Raw genomic sequence first — 25,877 nt, 5'->3', positions numbered from 1 at the left:
TTAGTTTATTTTTTTCCTTGGGTTTCCCGTTTTAACTACTGGGTTAGAGTATGAAATATTCTAAGGTGGCCACTTTCCTGAGTTGTGGTATCTGAGTAGATAAGGGCATGAGCTAGGCATCCTTTGAGGGTATTGAAGTAACAGAAGGACAAGAGGCATTTAGTAAGGAGCAAGATCACAGGGTAGCTGGAGAAGTGAGTCAGGAGAAGGGCAGATAATTCTAGAGAGGCACAAAGCCTAGTTCATGTGGAACCTTGATAAAAAAATTCTTCCTGGGTTCTTCGAAGACAAGGTGACTAGTGATGGAGTCCACATGGAGTGGACGGTCTCCGTGTGCTTGGGGCTCTCAGAGACAGAAGGTAATGGAGGAGGTGCGGCCGAGGAACTGAGTGCCAGAGGCGGAGAGTTAGGGTTTGCCTAAAGGTCAAAACATGTTTGAAAAGCTCCCTGTGGTGGAATTCAGACTCCAGGCACCCAGATCAGGGCCTGGCTTCTAGGTGAGCCTTCCATAGCGTGCACCCAGGCTGGGGACAGTTCTGTGTATAGAATTTTCTGGGTGATCACTAGGACTTGGAGTTACACTGCAAACCCCCATGAAGCAGGCAGACTCTGCTGGCAAGATGGCTTTCTGGATGCTGGATAAAGGCTCTTGCGAATTTAAGCTTGAGGAGCTGGGTTCAATCCCTGGAGTCCATGGCAGAGGGAAAGAACCAACTCCCGAAAGTTGTCCTGTGTGTGCACCATGCTGCACACACACCCCTTTCCTCTGGGGGGAGCCAAAGCAGCCAGTAGGTGGAAGACAGGCTTTTCGCCTTTCTGCCCTTACTCAGCTTGGGTCTCTGATTCTCGTTTAATGTTAAGCCCTGTGCAAGCACAATGTCAAACACCCACTCCTCCCAGCAGGACCTCTAGACCCCAGCGTAAGCCTGGGAAGCCACCCCGACTCTTGCGCCTTGACCTGCCTGTACTGGGTTCAGCCAGGACCCTGATGTCCATAAATGCAATGGTGTGAGTTGCCCTCAGACTGTGGAGGACCTAGAGAAAACCATCCGAAACCGAGGCGTTATCCTATCTGTAGTGTTTCCTCTCTCAGTTCTTCGCTGCTATTTAAGCATGCGTTGAGGCAGAGAGGCAAGGCTGCCCCCCTCAGAGAACAGTTCTCGTGTCCTGCTCTAGTTGGATTGCTAGCCAAGGTTAGCCATAGTAGCAAGCAGTGGGATGGAAGGGGAATGGCATTTGATGGGAAGACTGGGTGGGCTACAGCTCTTTCTTATTTGCTTAGAAGCTTCCTGTGAGTGCTGGCAGGCTGGCCAGCATGGTTTTTGACTTTGGTGCTAAATTAGATTCAGATTTTTAGCCCACAGAACAAGAGTGGTAAAAACCAAGAGTCTGTGGTTAATAAAACCCTGCCGGGAGAGGCCACAGACCGGCCTTTGTTCTCCCCAGGTTTCTGTGAAGGTTCCGTGTGGTTCGTGTTGCTCATTCTTGCTGCTCTGTGTTTGCAGCCTTTTCCATAGTGACCCTGCTCAGTGCTTTTCGGGTGAGAAGGAGACAGAATTGAGCTGTGGCATGCGTTTCTTGGAAACTGATCATGTGTACTGGGTAATTGGGTTTGTGGCAATTGTAAGAATTAACCGCGGACTAGAAAAAGCCACCCAGCTCAAAACTGAGCTCTGTGTATGAGCCTCGTGCTCTCATTGCCCATTCACACAATAATTCACGTTGAAAACACAGATGCAGTCAGAAAGACCAGAGACAGAAATCTTTATATGCTTTCCTTCCCAAACTGGGAAAGATATTCCCCTGTGCCATCTCTTCCTTTGAGCTAAAGCAGGACTGTGAGTAGCCATCCCTGGCACTTCTGAGCTGCAGGAACTCTAAGGACTGCTCACAGCTAGAGGGATACTATTGTTTTTTTTCTTAATCAAGTGTCAAGCTCATTGAAACATTTTAAGTTTTTTACATTGTTTGTTTGTTGAGGTAGGGTTTCTCTGCATAAGAGCCCTGGCTGTCCTGGAACTCTATAAACCAGGCTGGCCTCAAACTCACAGAGATTCACCTACTTCTGCCTCACATTTTTTTAATTTTTAAATTTTTATTTAATTATTTGTTTATTTTTAGAGAGAGAAGCCAGGACTGTCAGTTTAATGAACCTTTCTACCTGTGTGGTGGGGATTTCAGGGACAAGGTAAAATCAGGGTCCTATGACACATTTTGGGTCCTGTGATACAGGGTCAGGATGGATGGTCTTAGGGACTTTGGAATTTCGGGCTTGTGTGACAGAATTATTTCTGTGGTGGATTAGCACAAAGTAAAGAGTGCTGGGCTTCTCTGGCATCCTTTGAATGGTCTGTCCTTGTTTCCCCAGCACAACACAGCGGGTGTGAACTGTGAGAAGTGTGCACAGGGTTTCTACCGTCCCTATGGAGTTCCTGTGGAGGCGCTCCATGGCTGCATCCGTAAGTCTCATGTCAATTCTGTGCATATGACAGGCTGTGTGCATTACCCCAAGGGTGTCACAGGCTCGGGGGCCTGGACGGTCTTTGCTCCCTTGCCTTTGTAGTATTGGTTCTATTTCCTTCTAACTGAGTTATCTCAGGTAACTTCATATTTTCTCTGAGCCCAAGAATTCTAACATGTAAATAATCATGATAATACATATATTTCATAACAGTAGGTGAAAAGCTATCAAAAGTACCTAGTCGATCTCTTAATTGATTGAATCAGTCACCTATCAAGCCTGCAATAAATATTGCTTCTTCAGTTTTCTACTGGTTTGACATGTTTCTGTGATCTCCAATCATTTTAACTTTGTCATAATTAACATCAAACCAGCATAGTAACAAGTCCACAAAGATTTAGTAATCATCATAGCGTTTAACTTTAGTCGAGTGTTTGCTATGTACAGGAGATTGAGACCACGGCACCCTTGAGAAGTGTGGGCACAGTTGTGCTTTCTGAGCACAGTGAGGGGTGGGTCATGTAGTGATTCTTTTTCCTCTTAGCTTGCAGCTGTGGTCCGGAACGTGCATATGAGTGTGAGCAGGGCTCAGGCCGCTGTCACTGTAAGCCAAATTTCCAAGGAGACAACTGTGAGCTATGCGCAGATGGATACTATAACTTTCCATTTTGCTCGAGTAAGTATCCAGTATCGATGAGAATCCCCTTTCTGGCCCATAGCCAACCTGTGTGTGAGCAATGATGAACAGGGAGGGTTGTGAGGGTTGTGAGGAAAAGGCCCAGGCAGGTTTTGTTTACAGGAAAGCATTTCCCAAGTTGTGAAGGCAAGCCTTAGAATTGTGTTTAGTGTGGTGTTATACAATAGACATTGCCATTTTATTAGGTCAGTGGGCTTAGGCTCAAATACTGCAAAATTCAACTTGATCGTAATAGTTGAGTGTGACTTTGATAGACCTAGTGCATCATGCTTTGCAGGGTGGGGCAAGAAGGTGTGTGTTCTCTCTTTCAGTGTCCAGGAGGGCAAGCTGTCAGGGCCCTCCCCTCCCTCCTCCCTCCCACAACAATCTGGATGAATATGTTAACATATTCATGTGTGTATATACATTTTATCTCAGAAGTGTGCTGGGAGCAGTGGGGAGCTGGGACCGACCTGTTCAGGGCTCCACACTGCACTGTGCACCTACTGTCCTTGAGTGATGATTTAAGCAGTGACTGCTTCACTAAGGAGACCTTCCTACTTTGGATAATCAAATGCATTTACAGGAAACAATGTCTGAAGCCAATGACTGTGTTTCGGGTGCCTACCCATATTGAATCTGTGCCTGCGATTGGCTCGCCAGAAATTGCCCTTGCCTTTTTAGTGGGGAAAAAAATAAGAAGATGCTTTAATCACTTTTTTAATATAATAAACAAAAATTCAGGGAAAAAACTTAGAAGAAAACATTGTTTTAAAACTACTCTCAATTTTAGTTAAAAAATAAAAAGTAAAATTTCTGTTTAAAAAGAAACAATCCTAAATTCTATTCATACTTAGACACAGCTATTCTTTGGGCATAGCTGTTTTGAATAATTTAGCAATCGTGAGCATAAAACGCCACCCGTTTCTGTTTGCCGATCTGCTAAGCAGCCTGGCTTCAGTCATGAGGCGTGTTGGCCACAGAGAGCGCAGGGCCTTTCTCTCAATCAGCCTCATGTGTTGCTTTTCACTGGAGGGGGGGCTTCTTCCTGCTCAGTGCAGCTTGGCTGTTCATGCTACTATCTCCTTAATCAGTGTTTTCAAATAAATTATTTTATAGGAATTCCAGTCTCTCCTGTTTATACTCTGAGTCTAGAAGACCCAATAGCTGGCAATATAAAAGGTAAGTAGCCTTTTTTTTTTTATTTAATGTCGATGAAAATATTGTGTTTCATTCTTGTTTTGGTTTCTGAACACGTTGCCAAGTCCAGGTGAAGTTCTGGGGTACTGTGGGGCTTTGGCAGTTGTTTCCTGGCCATTCTCGGGCATATCTTTTGAAAGGACTCTGCCCATTCAGGTGCTAAATAGAGCTTGGGTTATAGATTACTAGTTTGCTCAAAATCCTTTCACAGTAGCCTTCCTGTCTACTGGGCCACTTGTTCCACGCACATGAACTTTGTGCAAGTGCTGTATCTGGGAGGTAATGCCAAGAAACAACAGGGCAGAAGTGGGAAGGGCATTGAGGGAGCCCCTGCAAAGGGTCATTAGCCAGGCCTACTACGGTTCTGGGCTGCATCTCCCTGGACATTATCAGGAAACAAGCAGGACTCCTTGGGAATGAAGGCAGGGAGGGAATGACTTAGTGATCAGGACCTTGTGGAAAGCTGCTTCCACAGAGTGTCCAGCAGGAAGGCTAGGAGCACCACAGCCAGGAGCACAAGCCCTGGGTGGAGGGCAGCAGATGTGAGCATCCTTTGGGGCGGGGAGGTAAGTAGTAACTAGAGGATTTGGTACTGCACCTACCAAGTTTCCCTGCTACTAAAACATACCAGTCTGGGTGCTAAAGGCTTAATAGTGCACAGAGAAACATTCCCGGCGTCTCTAGAACTTCTGTTTCTGTGGGGTTTGTTGGGATGGGGACTCAGAGCTCAAACAATAACACATGTATCAAGACAACATTTGTGTGTATGTATCTGCACACACACACACACACATACACATAAAATTATGTTCTAATTGCTGTGCTAGTTGGCTTCCTGTTGCTGGACCAAGTTGTTTGCAAAATCAGTTTCTGAGGAGGAAAATCTGTGCTTTGTTTGCTCTATTGCTTTGGACATGTAGAGACACAGCTCTGCATGACGGAAATGCATGGTTGTGGGGGGGAGGTATTCACTTCATGGCATCCAGGAAGCAAGTAGGAAGAAAGGTGAGATCCAACATCGTCTTCGAGGGTGCCCACAGCAGGGATCAGCCAGCGTTTTCTTAAACATTCAGAAATTAACTGGAATGGAGCTCAAAGCTAGAGCCTTGACAATACACAACTCCGATTTCTCTCACAAGAATGTTTAGATCTCCCATCTACAGCCTGTCTACAGCAACCTTTTTGTTATTCAAAAGAGGCTCATGTGACTTCAGGAAAGGAAAGGTAACTGAACTTGGAGAGAAGTTCAGATAACTGCCACAAGATTGCTAGGGAAATCCTGGATCACAGCCTAATGAAAAATAAACGTTAACACAGTTAACTTTGAGAATTCAAAGATACAGTGATCCACCTCAGTTTGCTGGCTTATTAATTCATTTTAATTATTTATTTTTGTGTGCATTTGTCTGTTCAATCTGTGTACATGTGTGTGGGAGTTTGTGCATGCACGCATGCATGCATGCATCCACGTGTGCATTGTGGAAGCCAGAGAGTGACAAAGGATATCTTTCTAAGCTCTTCAGCTTGTTTGTGAGACAAGGTCACCTGACGCTGTAGGTCACATTTTGGCCAGACTCACTGGCCAGCAGGAGCCTGGATCCCCTTATCTCCATCTCCCCAGCACCGGGAGTTAAGTAGATGCTTCTGTGCCCAGAGTTTTACATGGGTACTGGGGGTCAAAGTCAGGCCCTCATGGGTGCGCAGCACATACTTTTCCGTCTGGTCTGCCTCTCCCTATCAATACATCCTAAAAACACTGAGCCTGGGACTTAGTTATTGCCAGAGCATATTAGAAGTGCCGATTTATAAACCAACAGCAGATACAGCGCACCAGAGGAAGCCGGCCTCCCTCCCACCCTGAGACCTGTAGAAGATTTTGTGTTCTCAAGTAGAGTTTCTCTTAACTAAGCGTGTGCTAAAAAACAAACAAACAAAAAGCAGTTTATTTTTTATTCCTGCCTGTCACCCAAGGTCTTAAAGTAGGCTTTCAGGGATGGAGACTGTCCTGACTCTGGACAGTTAGGGAGCACTGCCTCAGCCGGGAGGAGCTCCTGTCTAGAGGGTGTCAAGCTTCACTGTGAAGGATCACTGCATGCTTCTTATTAGGGAGCACTTCTCAGCCAGGAGGAGCTCCTGTCCGGCAGGTGTCAAGCTTCACTGTGAAGGATCACTGCATGCTTCTTATTAGGGAGCACTTCTCAGCCAGGAGGAGCTCCTGTCTAGCAGGTGTCAAGCTTCACTGTGAAGGATCAGATAGGAATGACTTCTGGGCTTTGGGGTTTGATGGATTCTGTCACATGTCCTCAACTGCTGTTGAGGGAGCCATAGCTAATATGCAAATGAAAGCATTGGGCAGTATTCCAATATAATCTATTTTTCTATAAACAGATATATTTGGCTCTCATACAAAAGTTTACAGACCCCCAGGACCATATCAGAGTCTCTGCCGTGCAATTCTACACCCAAGCTAAAGTTTTGTACTAGAGACTCACATATCCAGCAAGATTGAGGCAATTAATCAGTCTCAAAACCCAGCCCTTCCTGTCCATGGGTGTTCTACCTCCTCTGCAGACCACTGAAGATCAAAAATATATTTCTAAAAAAAAGCATCTTGAGGGAAGTCTCAGTGGGTAAAGTGCTTGCCACGCCAGTGGGAACATCTGAGTTTGGCTCCCCAGACTATGCATAGAGCTGGGTAGAACAGTTCATATCCCAGTTCATATCTCACCATAGGAATATGGTGAGACAGGAGGTGGAGACAATAGAATCTCGTGAAGCTCATAGGCCAGTGTGGCATATACAGAGATGTGGCTCTGTCCCCAAGAAGGTGGAAGGCAAACCCCAACATGAGATTTTCCTTTGATCCCACACATAGAGTGGCATATATAAACCATCCCGCACAACATGCATACATGTTATACATACAAGTTCCCATGCAAATGTTATAAGAATGCATTCACAGTGTACAGATAGAATTCTTGCCAGTTTTAATGCTGTATAAAAGCATATTGTGTTAAGTATTATAAATCTTGCTATGATTAAAGTATATGGAAATACACATGTAGGTTATGTTCAAAGGTTTTGTATACTGTGTCATTTGAGAACTTGGGCATCTGGGGGTTTTAAGCCCATAGGCGGAGGGAGTCCATGGAGTCCCCCATCAGTGCTAAGCAACGACTGTACTGGGTGAGGAGTCCTGACTCTGAAGGACAGACTCTAACTGGACAAATGGCCATGAGGACTCGACTGCTTTTAGTTTCTCTCCTTATCTCATAACTGGATATGATTAGGATTTAGATGGCGGGATCAGCTAGACACATCCACCTGAGTATCATTCGTAGAAAGCAGATGTGTCCTAGACACATCTTTAAGGGATCCCCTTGGAACGTATGCTCAAGGACATTAGACTGCCAGGTGCGGGTCCCTCTAGTCCTCCAAGTTAAATTGCAGTGAGAAGGAAACCCCACAGCATGCAGCACCCAGGAGTCTAATTTATCAGGGATGCTGAGGCGATCTAGGCTGATTCTCTAGAGCAGCTCGTCAGGCCTGCAGACAGGCCAGCCCTGATTCATTACAGGATCGGAGTTCCTGAAAAGATTGTGGAAAGGTTTGCAATCCCCCACCCACTGTGTAAGGAAGAACTGCTTGCTTTTGTCAAGGTCCTAACTCAAGCCAGGGCCTGGGGGCCAGCAGATGTGTGAAACTGGGAATGCCCCAAAAGGTCTGGGTAATGGGCTCTGGTGCATGCTTTTTGGGGTGGGGGCTCTTTAGGATGGGATTCACCTGGCAGGTGAGTGGGGCCATCACTGAGGGCGTGGAGTTGACCGATGTGGCTTAGACCACATTGTGCTTGCCCAATGGGCAAGCAGGTTATGATACCTCCTTCGGGAGGCTCTGCTGATAAAATAGAGCTAAGAATGGTGTTTACTGAAGAGAATTGAGGCTTAGTTCAGTCTTGGCTCGTCTTTGATGAAGTGCCTACGCTGTGCTACATGCTGCCCACTTCAGCCCCTGCTCCCGGGAGCTCCCAGTCCGCGGGAGATGGACAGTCAGAGGGGCAGGGAAGAACCCAGAGCTAAGGGAGCAAGGGGAAGGTTATCCCTGATGGAAGAAAGGGTGAGAGGAGGCAGGGAAGGAAGGAGGTAGGTGGGTAGGAAGTCTGGCTTCCCCAGAACAGGAATAGAGGAATTTGGGATGAGTCTTGGAGCATAAAGAGCAATTAGCTAAGCAGAGAAGAAGAAACATTGAAAAAAGGTATGGCGGGTAGGAGAGGGGATGGCAGGAAGATTGTTGGACTGGACTGTGGAGAGGGAGGAAGTTCCGGTGGGTGGGATGGGGTGGACTCTGAGAGGGTGAGGAAAAGATCTGATTGGACAGCCTGGTTTAAACATGCAAGTTTGCAGTACACAGCCAGGCCTCGTAGAGTGGTACCCTCACCATGAACAAGCACCATGATCTGCATATCTGTGATAATCTCACTTGAGGAGTGTGCATCTTTATCTAATTTGCATGAAGGATCATGTGTACCGCTGTGGTCTGGAAGGACTTTGGATTGTGTCCTGAGGCATTGTGTCACCACTGAGGGACTTGACACTAGGGAGGAACTGAAGAGTAGGGCACCAGCACGGAGAGAGGTCAGGAGGGTGAGACAGGGTGTCAGCCTTCGAGGGGACTCGGTGGGTGAAGACACTTGCACCAAGCCTGACGACATGGCAGAAGGAGAGAACTGTCTCCCATAAGTTGCCCATCCTCTGACACATGTGCTACAGTTCGCATATGCTTGCGATACGCACACACATAAATAATAAGTAAACGCATCAAGAAGTCAGAATTCAGATGGTACCCAGGGCCCTCAAATTATGACAAAGAAAGATGAGGCTCTGGACACCAAAACCTAGGCAGAGATGAGGGTTCCAGGAGCTTTGCTAAGAGGAAGTGGCCAGGACCTAGTGATGAGATGGGGATGAGGGTTCCAGGGGCTTTTCTGAGAGGAAGTGGCCAGGACCTAGTGATGAGATGGGTTGTTTTGTTTGTTTGTTTCAGTTGTAAATTGTAATTCCCTGAACTTGGATGCTAGGAAAAGTCCAAATTCCTCATGGATTCCAATGCCTAGTTTAGTCTCAAGACTGCAGTTCACTGTGAAATGTTCCCTTCTGGCCTTCTCAGTCCTCAGAGCTGTGTCCTTGGGCTCCTGTGTGAGTCCCGTGAGAAGATGACGTGGTGACACTCATTCCAGCCTCAGCTCCAAGCTTCTCTTGTCATGGATGCGCCTTGGGTCTCTTTCATTCTCCGCTCTTAGCTTCTGTGGCGAAACCTCAGAGTTAAACCAATGTAGGAAGATTAGCAGGGAGAATGTGCATTTCACATGTGTGCAAACCAGCTTCAGAAAGAGAATGAAGGCCCAATGAAGCTGCCTGGAACCCAAACTAATAGAGATGCTACAGAAAGAACTATAAACTGGAGATGCGACCAGAGAGCTTGTTCAGGGCAGGGCAGAGTGAGACGGTGCTTAAGGATCCACAGAAGTACAAGATGTTTGTGTGTATGGATCTCAGTCCGCTTCTGGTCTCATAAACTAACACTGTTCTCTTGGCTCTGAAGAGTACCTTCCTCATGGGAAGTTGGCTGACTACTTTAAGTAAATGAGGAGGATAGTCCTTCTTGGAACTGTGTGTCCAGTGCCTTTGGCTCAAAATAATCAGTGTTATTTACCATTCAGTGTTATCTTAGGTTTCTGTCCTGCTTGGTTCCCACAGTGTCCCAAAGAAATCACACAGAGGTGTACATTAATCATAAACTAATTGGCCCATTAGCCCAGGCTTCTTATTAACTCTTATAACTTGCATTAGCCCATTATTCTTATCTGTGTTAGCCACATGGCTCAGTACCTTTTTCAGAGGCGTAGTCACATCTTGCTTCTTCTGTGTCTGGACAGGACTGCAGAGGGAGCTTCCCTCTTCCTAGAATTCTCCTGTTCTCATTGATCCACCTGTACTTCCTGTCTGGTTGTCCCGCCTATACGTTCTGCCTGGCTACTGGCCAATCAGAGTTTATTTAAAATATAATTGACAAAATACAGACTATGGTCCCACACCAGTCAGTGTCTGCAGGGAATGAGTTTCAAAAACCCACCCCTTCAGATATCAAAATTTGCAGATGCTCAGTTGCTGGTGTAAAATAGCATGGTATTCATGTAACCTATGCACATCGGTGTAACCTCCACACATTATTCATGTACTTTAAATCACCCCACACTACTGAGTATCTAATATGAATGCTGTTTAAGTTGTTACACTGTATCACTTAGGAAACAGTGGTAAGAGCAAGCCTGGGCATACTCACTGCAGACACTGTCGTTTTCCTGAGTGGTCTCAACCATAGGAGCCTGTGGGTACAGGGCTAGCTGTGGACGCTGAAGGTTCTGAGCCCTCTGCTCCCAAAGCCCTGCTTGTCAAACCAACTCTCATGCAAATGCTGGGATGCTCTGTCTTCCTCTTATAATATTTTATTTTTAGTTATTACGTTAGAGAAAATGACTCTACAAATTTGCTGTTAACTTTTTTCTGAAAGGTTAGGGTTTAAGGCAAAGGGGAAGAGGAAGGATTTAGAAATTTTTTTTAAATCATTATCTAGTCTTAACCCTTGTAGAGACTGTTTCCAACCCTCACAAGTCCTTCCTTCGGAAGGGGAGGAATTGGATTGGGCTGAATCTCTGGGTCTCCCTCCAGGCAGTACAGCAAGATTCAGAAGTTAATATAAGGGATAGGACTACAAATGTTTGCTGTATGTAATTGGTTTGATGATGTATCTTAATCTAGAATAGACCTTTAAACTTACTTCCAAGATTGTTTTAAGTTTGCATTCTTAGTATAATAAAATTAAATGTGTTTGGTTTTAAATCAGGCAGACTTGGGCACACATACTACCTCTGTCTTCCTGGCTTGTGACCTTAGCATTTCTGAGTATGATTCCTTTTCATTTTTTGTCCACACTTAATTAAGACCATTAACCTCTTCCTGTCCATGGCACCGAGGGAAGGGGGACATCAAATCAATGTAGTGCTTTGAAAGGCAGTGGGCAAACCATGAGTTGTGGCTGCCCATGGCTCTACCGCTCCAACCTTTGGCCACATTCTCTCCCTGAGGATGGAGGACAGTTTCCTGGTCAGACCTATCTAGGACAATAGTCCAGCAAGGCTGTGTGTACAAGGGTCCAGGCAGCCCTGTCGGGTCAGGAAGAGGAGGGGGCATGAAACACATCAACATGCCTCTTTGCCCCCACTGACTGCCTCTTCTTCAGTCCGCTCCAGTGATCCAGGAACTCCAGCCCCTGTGGGCACCTGTCAGAGCAGATGGGGCATGTGAGTGTATGGTCTTGGTGCTTCAAGACTGGAGCAAGGAACTACAGGCCAAAGTGGCCTGCTGAGAGGGTCGCTCATAACCACTCATTGCTGGGTCCCTCAATTCCTATGTTCCAGCTGGGGACTGCCATCCATACAGCTAAAATTGCTGTGTGTTGTTGAGGGGAGGGGCCCTTTCTAGGTTCAGAGCATACAGGGGACCCTAAATCTAAAGCATGAACCCAGACCATAAGGGGTCAAGGGCTCTGGTTCCCCTTTCCTCCCTCCGTCCCAGTACATCCACCCTCCATGGGTTTTTGATGAATCAGTCGCACAGGCGCCATCTTCGTGATCCTTCTCGGTTGCCCACATCTCCCTAAAGGAGTCCAGTAAGGAGGGGATGGAGCTACCGGTCCATCTGGATGGACTACGACCATTCTAGAGGAGCTGAGATCTTGCCCTTTGAGGCAAACTTCTTCACTCTACTTAGTAACTGGTCTTGACAGCCTTTAAGTGTTGAGACCATGGAAGCACAATATTGGAGGACAGCATCTGGTAATGTCCATCCAGCACTGCACAGATCCTCATCACCCATCAAGTCTGACTGGAACGTGCACAGGCCCCACATCAAGAGAACTGCAAGTGGACAGTGTATATTATATCTTCTCAGTTTCTAAAGCAGTGGTTCTCAACCTGTGAGTCGTGGCCCTTTGGGACGGTCGAATGACCCTTTCACAGGGGTTGCTTAAGACCATTGAAAAACATAGATATTTGCTTTATGATTCAGAGCAGTATCAAAATTAGTTATGAAGAATCAACAAAAGCAATGTAATGGTTGGGGTCACCACGACACGAGGAACTGTATTAATAGGTTACAGAAGGTTGAGAACGACTACCCGGGAACATTCTGTGAGCTGATGGATAGATAGCAGGTTTGCTCTTTGGTGGTCTGGACAACCTCAAACTCAGCCAAGGCGTGGAAGTCAACCCTTTCCTTGTGTAGCAGCAGCCACAGATAGCATGAGATGTCACGGCCTGCTATGTCCACCTGCATCGTGGAGTTTGCCGTGGCAATGCTCTCATAGATGGGGACAGCATGAGTGACCCTATCCCCTGGAGTCTAAAGCCACTGCTGTTTTGTGTCCTGTTGCATCTGGGCTGAGCACAGCCTGCATGGAGATAAACAGGGCAGGAACATTGAAAGTCTCAGCACCTCGGCTGTCTTCTCCCGTTCCTACTGGGTTTAGCAGTGCTCTCTAGAGAGGCCGTACTGCCAGGTGCACTGTTCCAGTCCTAAATCCCAGTGTGCTCCATGTGAGCACACGGCCAGTAGCCCCCGTGCGTCTCTCCTTTGGGTCCGATGAAGAGGACCCCCTCCGGGGCTTCAGCCATGAGCCTAGTGTGAAAACAGTACTTAGAAATCTGTCTCCTGCAAGACTAGCCTTGATCACTCCGGAACCATTGCTGCTGACCATGGGAGGGTTGGCAATGATGTCATAGGAAGTGCAAGGACTGCAGCAACCTTGGCTCAAAGTCGCAGGCCAATGAGCTGTTCATTGTGTGATCACCCAGTGAGTGATCTCAGAACCGGAGCGCAAGACAAACTCAACTAAGATGGAGAATAAGGAGAGCAGAGGGGGCGGAGCCTACTTATACCGACAGGTTCGCAACCTGCAGACCTTCTGAGGAACAGAGACATGCATATATAAGACGAAAAGCTTTTATTCCAGGACATAGGGTAGAATGTGCCAGACAGGTTGTTATGGTCTGAGACAGGTCCTGAGGTGGGTATGTATTTGATTGGTGTTATTTCCAGCAACCTGGTTTCTGGAAGGCTGTGAGCCTGGTAGATTCTGTGGGACAATCTCCCAGAAACCCTGAAAGCCAAGTTTGAAACACTCTAGGGTTGAATTACGTTGCTTTCTCATCTTAAAAACAGAAAGAGGAGCTGGAAATATGGCTGTCAGTCAGTGTCTTCCTTGAAAGCTTGAGGACCTGCACTCAGAACCCCCTGACTCACAGAAAGGCTGGGTGCCATGGCCCAGAGCTGTCTTAGTAGGGCTCCTCGCTGTGAGAAAACACCATGACCATAGGCAACTCGGGGAGGAAAGGATTCATTCCATATTGTCATCTAGGTACAATGCAGTATTGAGGGAAGTCAGGGCGAGAACCTGGAGGCCGGAGCTGATGCAGAGGCCATGGAGGGGTGCTGCTTGCTCAGCCTGCTTTCTTGTACACCCCAGGACCACCTGCCTGGGGTGGCTCCTCTTGGAATAGGCAACAACACCCCAGGCTTGCCCGCAGGCCACTGTGGTAGGGGAAGCAGGAATTCCACCCAGCACAGCGGCCTCTCTGACAGTCTCTTTCTTTGTAGGTTGTGACTGTAACCTGGAAGGTGTTCTCCCAGAGATATGTGACGACCATGGCAGGTGCCTGTGCCGCCCTGGGGTTGAGGGTCCCCGGTGCGATTCCTGCCGCGCAGGCTCATATTCATTCCCTATATGCCAAGGTGAGTGGGTAAAGCAGAAACGCTGGCCCCCAGTTTCCCAGGTTGGATTTCTCCTGAGGAAGCGCAGACAAACTTTCTGGAAGACCCCGCCTTCTACAGATGTGACATTTCTCTGAGACCGTCTCTTGTTCTTTCCTTTCTCCTCTCTGGAAGCCAAGTGCTGGGCTGGCAGTCAGCTCACTGGGTTCAAGTCCTGGCTCTCAAGAGTGGAGTTGTGAGTTTGGGAACCTGCCCAGTGGACAGAAGGAGGCAGAGATGACAGCACCACCAGGCTGGATGTCTCAGTAGTCCCAGTCTGGTGCTGAGATCCTGGAGTATTTCTTCTCCTTCTTCTGGGTTAGGGTGTTCAAGTCTTCCTGTTGCATGTTCTCTGGATTCTGGTGTTACCATGTGCTGTTCAGGATGTTGGAGGAATTCTTGCATTGGCGCCTGCCCATCTTTTCCTTCAAATGAGGCCAGCAGAGTCTTGGTCCAATCTTTGCTGTGGCTAACTGTGTTTTTCTTGGTCTGCCCTCTCTTGGGTCCCCTCAGCACTGGAGCAGGCTCTCAGATCCCCTCCAACCTGAAGCCGGCTGGGTTGGGGGATCCAAGGACCTTGCAGAGGAAAAGGAGTGCTTGGGGGCAGGGTGGAATGGGGTAAAGAAGCCAACAGCAGGGAATACACCCCGCTGGATGGCCAGAAAAGCTTAGGGAATTGGAGGGGGCCTGGATTCACTTCCCCTGGCCCTATCTGAGGGTTCATGTCCAGGACACTGCCCTGTGCTCTTTATACCTCATGCCTAAGTCTGATCAAGCTATTTCCCACAGCCTGCCAGTGTTCGACTATTGGATCCTATCCGGTCCCCTGTGACCCGGTGACTGGCCAGTGTGAATGCCTGCCTGGAATAGCAGGAAGGCAGTGTGACAGGTGTCTCTCGGGAGCCTATGACTTTCCTTACTGCCAAGGTAAGGAAGCCAGCAGCACATTGGAGGCATGATCTTCATCTGCGTAGGTAGAGCCAGCCTCCCCGAGAACCTTCAGTCTTCTCCAGATTGACTCCAGCCACCCTAGATAATTGGTTCAGTCTGCCCTGGCCAACTTCATTGACCATGGACATCACATGTTCATTCTCAGAGGCCTCTAGTGGCTAGTGAGAATGATTTAAACCCCCGTTCATAAACGACCTGGGTCTCTTAGTTCACACGTCACTTCTCTGCTTCAGCATGATGAAAGTGACCCATGGAGTCTGCCCCTGCCTTTGTGTGGCATGCCCTGCCTCCACCCTGGACATGCCAAGGCATCGAGCTTTCTCTCCCTGGTGACTTTGGGTGCTGATGTGCCCTGCACAGGATCTTTGCTGTGGGCCGAGAGTGCTGGGTTCTGCCCCTTCCCTCTACACAGAAATGAGCTGCCCGCATTCCCTGCAAGCTTCTTAGTGTGGGCAGCCAGGGTGTACCAGGAGCTCCGCCTGGGGATTGCAGAGGACTCTTGTGCTAAGACTAACCATCCGAAGATCCGTCCTGCTCCTGGTGACACTGAGGGTGTAGCATCCAGAGCTGGGTGGAACTTGGCAGAAGAGCACATGATATTTTCTAGGACTTTCCCAATCAGAATTCTCCAGACCAGATACTTCTGCAGGGGGGCCTGTGGGTCCCATGTGGCAGAGGCAGAGTAGCCATGACTATACCAGAGCTGGAGAGTAACACTGACCGTCCTGGGAAGAGCCCAGGGCCAGGCATGGTCAGCATAGAGACAAAAGGAGAGAAAACAAGGTGTGGGCTACTAGAGAAAAATAAGGCTCAAAGAGCGAGGAGGTGGAGGGGACATGTTGTAAAATATTATTTTAAGGTCCGTTACTCTTGTTTATGCTGAGGAGCATTTGTTTAATGATGTAAAGATGTGTTGCTTTTGTGTATGCTGCATTTGTTTAACTCTGTGAAGTTGTAGTTCTTTGCCTGTCTAAAACACCTATGGGCTAATAAGGAGCTGAACAGCCAATAGCAAGGCAGGAACAAGGATAGGTGGGGCTGGCAGGCAGCGAGGATAAATAGGAGAGATCTCGGAAAAGAGAGAAGGAAGTGGGAACAAGGTGAGGAGGTCATCAGGGGCCACACAGCCAGCCATGGAATAAGAAGGAAAGTGAGAAAAGGGAAAGACCTAGAGGCAAGGGGTAGATGGAGTAACTTAGAAAAGCCGGCTAGAAACAAGCCAAGCTAAGACTGGGTATTCATAAGTATTAATAGGTCTCTCTGTGTGTGATTTATTTGGGAGCGGGTGGTGGACCCCCCCCCAAAGACCAAAGGGCAAAGGAGTAAAAACAAAATAAAACAACAAAACAATAACAACAAAAACAAAAAACAGGGACATCATGAGGAACTGAGGCAAACTTGACAAAGAGAAAAGGAAAGCAAAAAGCTAAGGGGCCCTTTGTAAGGAAGGCTATAGGATCCTGTTACCCACATGCTCCAATGGCAATAACCAGCCTCAGAAGTGGGATCAACCAGGCTGCTGCCAGTGTAATAGGGAGATGTTGCAATGCTCAGCTATAGCTTCTGCAGGCATCACCAAGAACTTCAGTACACAGGGGTGTTATTCTCTTAAAGATGAGAGTGACCCAGAGGCCTCCGAAGGGCCACAGCGGGTTACCTGAGGGGCATCGTCCCCTGAGAGCAGCCATGGTGAAGGGCAGCCAGTCCCACCACCTGAGGCCTCAGCAGGTCCCAGGTGGGTGAGAGACGGACAGATACGCCATGCAGAGAGAAGTTTGGGTATATAGTTTATTTACTGGGTTATGAAGGGGAAAGGGAAAGGGGGAGCTGGGGATGGGTGAGGGGGAGGAAGGCAGCAGCCACTTCTTCAGGAGAGGGACAAAAGAGGGAGAGAGAGAGAGAGAGAGAGAGAGAGAGAGAGAGAGAGAGAGAGAAAGCAGGCTTTAGGAGGAGATCAGTTTTCCTGGCAGAAGGGGAGGTTTGGGAGTGGGCGGGGTTTGTCTCTTAAATGGACAGGGTACCCATGAGACAGGAGAGGCCAATACACCATAACAATGGGGAGAGGGGTAACGGGGTAATAATAATCAGTTCTCTCGGTTACAAAATGAAGTTAGAAATCCTGTAACTTCTTTTGATGGACATTTTATTTTTAATTTTAAAAAGAGGTGCAATATCACCCTCTTCTGGACAACTCTAGAGATGCTGAAAATCTCAGTCTTTCCTAACCGCCTGCTAGGAAGGAATCTTTGTAGGGAAGTGGGGGAGGAGCTGGGAGGAGCTGGGTGAGGGGAGAGATTATGATCAAAATATTGCATGCAATTTTCAAAAACAAGTTAAAATATATCTTAAAAACGAAGTATAGGAAACATTAAAGAAAGGAAGTTGTGTTCCCTGGCAGGGCAGAGTGACCCTGCAGGGGTCACTACAGACAACTATAGAGACCCTGGCTGTGCCTCAGTGAGAGTCACATCAAGTTTTGCTGCTTCCGCAATAAAAACTTAAATGTAGGTGCACTTTTAAAAAGGCAAAATTAAGGTTTTCTTGAAGTATAGTGTCAAAACCATCAGCCAGCCATGTGTATCATTTCTGAATCATATACAGGGCCCGGCAGTATTTGTGACCCAGCTGGGACCGTTGACTCCAACTTGGTAAGTACGGGCATCTACGTGAAAGGTCAAGACTAACCACGTGGAAAATTCCCGGAATTCATATAAGACACAGATCCACATTGCCTAAAGAGATCATGGCTCTTTTTCAAGATGCATATGTAGTTCGTGAGGTTTTTTTGTTTGTTTGGTTGGTTTTGGTTTTGGTTTTTTATTCTTCAAGACAGGGTTTCTGTGTAGTTTTGGAGCCTGTCCTAGAACTAACTCTTGTAGACCAGGGTGGCCTTGAACTTACAGAGATCTGTCTATCCATGAGGTATTTTTTTAAACAAAAGAATAAGGTTTACTTAGATTTTGTATCCTAGAGTCCAAGAGTTAGCTCTTCTGGAGGTTTCTGTGAGGGTGCCATCAGGAAGAGCACCCAGACTCAATCACTGGCCAAGAACTTGTGACGTAAAGCTGTCCATCCCGCAAACTATCACGTAGTCTCTCTTTTATTCTAAGCACATGCTGGGGTACTGTGAACGGTTTCCTAAGATCCTGGGACTTCCCTGCCTTTGTGGCCTCACATGGACCACAAGGGATGCAAGGGCTGCTGCTGCTCCTGCTGTGTCTTTGCTGGCGCTGAAGCCAATCTCACAAGAGCGGTCATAGCATCCGTCTTCCTGTGAGACGCCCCTAGAGCGCAGCAGCGTGTTTGTGTGTGCGCGCACATGCGTGCTTATGTGTGCATGTTAGGTATGGGTACTGGTTAGAGGGCAACCTCAGATGTCGGTCCTCAGAGATCATCCACCGCCTTCTTTGAGGCAGGCCCCTCACCGGCTCATAGTTCACCAAGCAAGCTAGACTGCTGGCCAGTAGGTTCCAAGATGTTTGGCTTTCTAAATGTGGGTTCTGGGGATCAAACTTGGGCCCTCACACCGACAAAAAACATTTTAGTGACTGAGCCTTGTTCTCAGATATAACAATGTTTTAGACAAGAGAGATATTCAGATTTTCCCTTCTCTGTGTTTTCTGACTGCTTTTAACCACATTTGTTGGTTACTCGTGTAAAATGCCAAGTGTGTACTGAAAAAGTCCAGAGGCTGGAGAGATGACCCCGAGTTAAGAACATGTACTGCTCTTACAAAGGGGATTCTTCAGTTCCCAGCACCATGTGGTGACTTACAGCCATCATTAGCTCCAGTTTCACGAGGTGCCTACTCCTGGCCTCCTTGGGCACCAGGCACACACACAGTGTACATATCTACATGCAGGTAAAGCACTCCAATGTATCAAATAAAAACAAACCTTTCTTTAAGCTCAGAAGACTAAAGCAACCTTGTGCTTTTGTGACTCCCTTGACTTATCTTTCAAAGTCCAAAGTGATTTTGGTGACAAAGCTTTGCTCAAGAACACATATTTGAAACAGGTCTTGGTTTCAAGATGCCAAATGTCAGTTTGATCTTCATTTCAAGGGTTATTGCCGGTGCAAGCTTCACGTTGCAAGTCCTACGTGTAGTGTCTGCAAACCATTATATTGGAATCTGGCCAAAGAAAACCCCAGCGGATGCTCAGGTCAGCTGTCTCATATTCCACCCCATCCTGCCATGCCATTGCCTCTTTATTTCTGCCTTCTTTTGCCCATGTTGACAAAAGAGCATTTTGTTAAACTGATTTGTTCAACATATTGACTATGCTTTAGTGCTCACCTCTGTTCAGAGCATAACTGACATTTTCAGACAGGGATTTGCTATTCTATTTGAGTTTTGTCATTGTGAAGGCAGCCATTTGATAAATGCCTGTGACCTCTTTGTTTTTATAAACCACTCTTTCTGGTTTAATTTTACACACATTGCATATTCCTACTGAACCTTTATTTTGTACAATTTATTAAAGCCAGGATACCAAGATTAAAACTCATAATAAAAGGTCTAAGTGAAATGACTATTTTAGGGTAGAGTGTGTTTTTATGTAGGCATGTCAATAGTGACCTTGACATTGGGAACCTTTATAAACTCTTTGTGCTGGAGTAACCAGAAGCAATACTGTTTTAGACTCCAGCACAGCAGGTTGGATGCTTCTTAGGTCCACAGGGAAGTCCAAGCCCCTGAGTTGTATTGTAGGTACGTGGCATCCCTAGAGTCAGGGAACTGTTCCTGTAAGACCCCCAGCTCATAGACACTCTCTTACCTTCACAGAATGTCAGTGCCACGAGGCAGGGACCGTGAGCGGAATCGGAGAGTGTGGGCAGGTAACATGGCCAGTTTGTCATGAGATGTCTGTAGGATGCTGCTGAGATTGACTGTGGGATTCCTGGAGGAGGAGGATGCTGAGGTTGACTGTGGGATTCCTGGAGGATGATGCTGTGGTTGACTGTGGGATTCCTGGAGGAGGATGCTGAGGTTGACTGTGGGATTCCTGGAGGAGGATGCTGTGGTAGACTGTGGGATTCCTGGAGGAGGATGCCGAGGTTGACTGTGGGATTCCTGGAGGAGGATGCTGAGGTTGACTGTGGGATTCCTGGAGGAGGATGCCGAGGTTGACTGTGGGATTCCTGGAGGAGGATGCTGAGGTTGACTGTGGGATTCCTGGAGGAGGATGCTGAGGTTGACTGTGGGATTCCTGGAGGAGGATGCTGAGGTTGACTGTGGGATTCCTGGAGGAGGATGCTGTGGTAGACTGTGGGATTCCTGGAGGAGGATGCTGAGGTTGACTGTGGGATTCCTGGAGGAGGATGCTGAGGTTGACTGTGGAATTCCTGGAGGAGGATGCTGAGGTAGACTGTGGGATTCCTGGAGGAGGATGCTGAGGTTGAATGTGGGATTCCTGGAGGAGGATGCTGAGGTTGAATGTGGGATTCCTGGAGGAGGAGGATGCTGAGGTAGACTGTGGGATTCCTGGAGGAGGATGCTGAGGTTGACTGTGGGATTCCTGGAGGAGGATGCTGAGGTTGACTGTGGGATTCCTGGAGGAGGAGGATGCTGAGGTAGACTGTGGGATTCCTGGAGGAGGATGCTGAGGTTGACTGTGGGATTCCTGGAGGAGGATGCTGAGGTTGACTGTGGGATTCCTGGAGGAGGATGCTGAGGTAGACTGTGGGATTCCTGGAGGAGGATGCCGAGGTTGACTGTGGGATTCCTGGAGGATGCTGCTGAGGTTGACTGTGGGGTTCCTGGAGGAGGATGCCGAGGTTGACTGTGGGGTTCCTGGAGGATGCTGCTGAGGTTGACTGTGGGATTCTTGGAGGAGGAGGATGCTGAGGTTGGCTGTGGGATTCCTGGAGGATGCTGCTGAGGTTGACCGTGGGATTCCTGGAGGATGCTGTGGTTGACTGTGGGATTCCTTGCTGTGAGATATCTGGAGGAGGGTACCAGTCCCTCGCCAGTCATACTGGCCCTGGGCATACTTTTCCAGTCCTGGCTACATTGCTTCCTATTGTATGCTGAGGCAGTTTCCTAACCTGAAGGTTAGTAAGTCCTACACACCAAATGCTGCCACCTGGCTCGTTTGTTCTGCAGGAAGATGGTGACTGCAGCTGCAAAGCTCATGTCACTGGTGATGCCTGTGACACTTGCGAAGATGGATATTTTGCTTTGAAGAAGAGCAATTACTTTGGTTGTCAAGGTAAATACGTACTGCAGGGTACGAGCAAGGCTGAGTGCAGAGGACAAATGCCTGACCGCACCTGACTTCAGGGATGGTACCAGGCATTCTATCTTGAGAATTTGAGCAAATATTCAGTTGATACTTGCAGTGAGCCTCAAACAGTGCGGTTCCCACTTCTCTGTTATCAAAACACTGTAGGTTCAATTCTAAAATACCCACATGGGATAGAGGGCACATGCTAATATTAACTGACACCAAGAGCTAGTCACCTTGAGACTATGTTTCATATTATCTAAAAACCAGATACTTAGTTATATGGTATTAAATAATAAAATTTTAGAAGTGGCTGACCTTGCAAGGTTGCTCCTGACTTCCGCACATGGACTTTATTACAAACTGGCTCTTGTAGACCAGGCTGGCCTCGAACTCACAGAGATCTGCCTGCCTCTGCCTCCCCAGTGCTGGAATTAAAAGCGTGCGACACCACCACCTGACAGTGCTGCTCCTTTACGTGTGTATTCATGTTCCTGGATGTGTGTGCCTCTGTGTATGGAGGCCTGAGGTCCATGTTAGCCATCCCCTGTTGAAACAAGGGCAGAGGGCTGCGTCCCCGGCACCCGGCCGCCCCCACTGCTAGCTTTACCAGAAATAATTACACGGAAACTGTATTCTTTTAAACACCGCTTGGCCTATTATATCTAGCCTTTTCTCAGTTAACTCTCGCACCTGGACTAGCCCATTTCTATTAATCTGTGTAGCCCACGAGCTGGCTTACCAGGAATGATCTTAACCTGCATCTGTCTGGAGTGGGAGAACCATGGCGACTCCCTGACTCAGCTTCTTTCTCCCAGCCTTCCATTCTGTTTACTCCACCCACCTATGTTCTAACCAATAAAATGGGCCAAAGCAGTTTCTTTATTTTTTAACCAATGACCTTCCTCCATCAATCCCCTAGTTATCTCCACCTTACTTTTTTTTATTGATAAAAGGAGAATAAAAAGAAAAACAAATTTCCACCTCCTACCAGCCTCCCATTTCCCTCCCCCTCCTCCCACTCTTCTCCCCCTCCTCCCACCCCTCTCCCCTTCACCCCACTCCTCTCCCCCTCCCTCTCCAGTCCAAAGAGCAGTCAGGGTTCCCTGCCCTGTGGTAGTCCACCTTACTTTTTAAGAGAGGGTCTCTACCACACCTGGCGCTTGCTAGCGTGGCTAACCCTGATCCCAGGGATCCTCCTGTCTCTGGACCCTCAGCACTGCCACTCTTTCCATGTCTGTGTGGGAAGCACCTGACTGACTGATCCCTCTTCCTTTCCATGTCTGTGGGGGAAGCACTTCACTGAATGATCTTTCTTCCTTTCCACATCTGTGTGGGAAGCACTTCACTGACTGATCCCTCTTCTCTTCCACGTCTGTGTGGGAAGCACTTCACTGACTAACCCCCTTCCCAGGCTACTTAACCATGTGTAGTCCTGGGCTCATCTTCCATGGGACAACAGCACACCCACCTGCTGGCCTATAGTCACACATCTTGAAATTTAAGATAGGCCTTTGAGGGGGCAGGCCATTTTTGTTTGGGACATGCCTGCCTGATATAAGGTAAGGCAGATGAAGAAAGCAGCCATCTCAGGGCTGAGAACATCAGAGCTGTCTTCACGGGGAGGGAAACTTCTGGCAGGGACAGAGTTTGGTAGTAACCCAGCTGTTCCTTGACTTGCAGGGTGCCAGTGTGACATTGGTGGATCACTCACCACCATGTGCAGTGGGCCCTCAGGAGAATGCCAGTGTCGAGAGCACGTCGTGGGGAGAAAGTGCCAGCGGTGAGTTTGGGGAGTTCACTCACATTGCTGGGGCCAGCGCACACTTCCCTGCCTGAGCTGATCCTGGGGTAGAGGGGCAAGGACCAATCCCAAGGAGGCGGATGACGCTGTGGATATAACTAGAGCCTGGACATGTGACCGTGAGCTAATTAGAACAGGCGTTCAGGATGCCCATCACAACCACTTCTACGGCATAAGCCATGAAGTCCATGCATCCCCAAGTCCAGGCTTGAGGTGAACAGTGTGCACCGTGCCCGAGGGAGGCTGAAACCTCTACAAGTCACAGCATGAAGGCTACAGACACAAAGGGCCCGGTTTCTGGACCACTGACATCAATCAGTTCCCGTCTCCCTTGAGTAGAGAGTGAAGTCTGGAGACTAGAATAAGGCGGTGGGGAAAGACGTGAAACAGGAAGAACGGGGAAGGAGGGCTAAAGTCAAAACCAAGAGGGACAAGGACCCAGAGGTGGGGAGCATATGCAGATGAGTCTGTGGGTGTGATAATCCTACTGTAAGATCTTCCTCAGTGGAAGTTGGAGAAATTGAAATCTAAACTCTTTGACTCTCGGTCATATGCCTGAACAACAAGAAAGGCAAGGTTTTCAAAACCTCAGGCTCCTGTCTGCCTGCTTCATTAGCAGTTGCGGGGACCGTCTCTCGCCACCTGGCATTCCTACATGCAGAAGCACAGGAGAAAATACTACAGCCCAGGGTTACTGCCCACAGATAAGATCATTGCCTCTCACATGAGAGCACATGGGGTTTAGAATACAGTCTTTGATATGACAGTAAATGAAAACTACACTAAAGTCTGATAAGCCAGCGATGTGTGTGACAGAGTGGTGCTGCCCAGATGGGCGAACCTCGTGTCCTTCCTCAGTACTAAATCTTCAAAACATTAGCTCATTCATGTATCTGAGCTTGTTTGGATTTCCCTATAGGTTTAGAAGCATTCACTGTGTTTTCTAACTAATTTTTGTGATCATAAATATATATTTATTTTAGAAATTTCAATAAACTCATAAAAATCAAAAGGCAAAGAAAAGTCTTCAGTACACCTCTCTAAGATAACCTTGTAAAAATATTTCTGGTATAATTTTGTTTAGGATTAAAATTAAGCATTTTTCATGCAAATTTTAAAATTGAATTTTTGAATTGGACATATATATTTCTTATATCGTTAAGAAGTCCTCAAAATATTAATGCTTACAGACTATTTTATAATTTATTTAGCTTATAATTTTGGTTCTGTCACGTTGCTGGCTCAGCGTGTTGCATTCATTCTTTAGAATGGACTCCTGGATGAGTTACTAAGACACTGAGACAAACACTCCTGCACACAGTATGGGATGGCTTTTCTTCCCATTGACTGACGGACCTCTATGTCTTCAAATCCACTAAGTGTTATTAGCTTCTCACCCTTCTTACCAGACTGACTTGTGTATTGGTTTGAAGGACTCGAGTAGTTTCAGTGTGGCGGTCACATGAGATGGGATGTTCCCGAGCTGCCTTTGTGACTGCCACAGCTGGGCTTGTCAAAGGAAGCCACCCATTGGCCTACAGATGGCTCATAGGGGAAAAGGGCCTGTTGCTAACCCAGCCACCCAAGTTCAATCCTCAGGACCCACACAGTGGAAGGAGAGACCCAACCCCAGCAAGCTGCCCTTTGACCCTCAAAAGTGCTTATCTATGCACACGGCACATACACACACGCTTATGTGTGCACACTCTCACACACACACAAGCACACAAAGAACACTTAAGACTATCATAAAATTTGTATATATTTAATATATAAAATATTATATTATGATGCTTACAACATGCCTGGCACATAGTTACTGATGCTGCAAATGTATGACTACGACCGTGGTAAGTGCTGAGTGAGGAAATGCTAAGTCAGAGATTTGCTCTGTTAATTGTGGCCACCATTAGAGCACAGCAGAGGTATGTTGAGGAGCTCATGACTTGTGCTAAATGACTTCAATTTAGTGCTCGGAATGAGCGGGAATGGGTGTACTCTGTGCCAACGTTTCCCTGAATAAGAGAATCCTTTGGCACGAGAGGGAAAGCCTTCCTTTGGTCTCGTTTAACGGCTTAGTCAGCTGGCAGTGTTCCTTCGGCCATGTCTGTTAGGAACGAACATCAGATCTCCTACAAACCTAACTTATGTTCACACTTACTTGTGACTTACAAAGGCCTGAAAATAACCACTACTTCCCGGATTTGCACCACATGAAGCACGAGGCTGAAGACGGCGCTGGACCTAATGGAAGAGACCTGCGCTTTGGATTTGATCCCCTGGTATTCCCTGAGTTTAGCTGGAGAGGATATGCCATGATGACCTCGGCACAGGTATATAGCCAGAGGGCCACAACTCACTGCAGGGGACCCATGTAAACACCCTCAACATACCACATCCCCCCAACACCCCCCACAGCCCCCACACCCATCTCAGCCCCCACCCCAACCCGACCCACCCCCACTCACCTCCACCTCCACCCCGGCCTAAAGCTACACTGCCTCTGAAACCTAGTCCAGGATTCATTTTCTCCAGAGTACTGGCCAGGGTCAGCTTGAAGGGGTAGGCTTGGGATTTAAGACAGGGAAAGATTTTAACTCATTTCACAGTTCATTGGTACTTTAATTTGGCTGCTAAATCAGAAAAATGAAGGAATTAAAGGAAGTATTTGTCTCTGGAGGCTTTTTTATAG

The 25,877-nt window shown here is 47.5% G+C and overlaps 1 protein-coding gene across 2 annotated transcripts in view; it reads left to right on the top strand.

Moving 5' to 3' along the window:
• Lama3 (laminin subunit alpha 3) overlaps nucleotides 1–25,877 on the top strand; it is a 224,241-nt gene that overhangs the window by 65,558 nt on the left and 132,806 nt on the right. The window contains exons 9-19 of one of the 2 annotated variants that reach the window (XM_075969274.1): nucleotides 2,369–2,459; nucleotides 3,006–3,137; nucleotides 4,257–4,319; nucleotides 14,051–14,185; nucleotides 14,993–15,130; nucleotides 17,756–17,802; nucleotides 19,218–19,317; nucleotides 19,941–19,993; nucleotides 21,261–21,366; nucleotides 23,065–23,164; nucleotides 25,362–25,518. In XM_075969274.1, the coding sequence (XP_075825389.1) occupies nucleotides 2,369–2,459; nucleotides 3,006–3,137; nucleotides 4,257–4,319; nucleotides 14,051–14,185; nucleotides 14,993–15,130; nucleotides 17,756–17,802; nucleotides 19,218–19,317; nucleotides 19,941–19,993; nucleotides 21,261–21,366; nucleotides 23,065–23,164; nucleotides 25,362–25,518 (1,122 nt within the window). Of the gene's footprint in view, nucleotides 1–2,368; nucleotides 2,460–3,005; nucleotides 3,138–4,256; nucleotides 4,320–14,050; nucleotides 14,186–14,992; nucleotides 15,131–17,755; nucleotides 17,803–19,217; nucleotides 19,318–19,940; nucleotides 19,994–21,260; nucleotides 21,367–23,064; nucleotides 23,165–25,361; nucleotides 25,519–25,877 lie in introns of those variants that run through there. The other variant, XM_075969275.1, reaches the window with a different exon arrangement.

This window comes from Microtus pennsylvanicus, chromosome 4 (assembly GCF_037038515.1).
Source record: "Microtus pennsylvanicus isolate mMicPen1 chromosome 4, mMicPen1.hap1, whole genome shotgun sequence".
NCBI classification, from domain to species: domain Eukaryota; kingdom Metazoa; phylum Chordata; class Mammalia; order Rodentia; family Cricetidae; genus Microtus; species Microtus pennsylvanicus.
The sequence above is the reverse complement of the archived record's forward strand: the minus strand, read 5'-3'. Positions and strand labels throughout refer to the sequence as shown.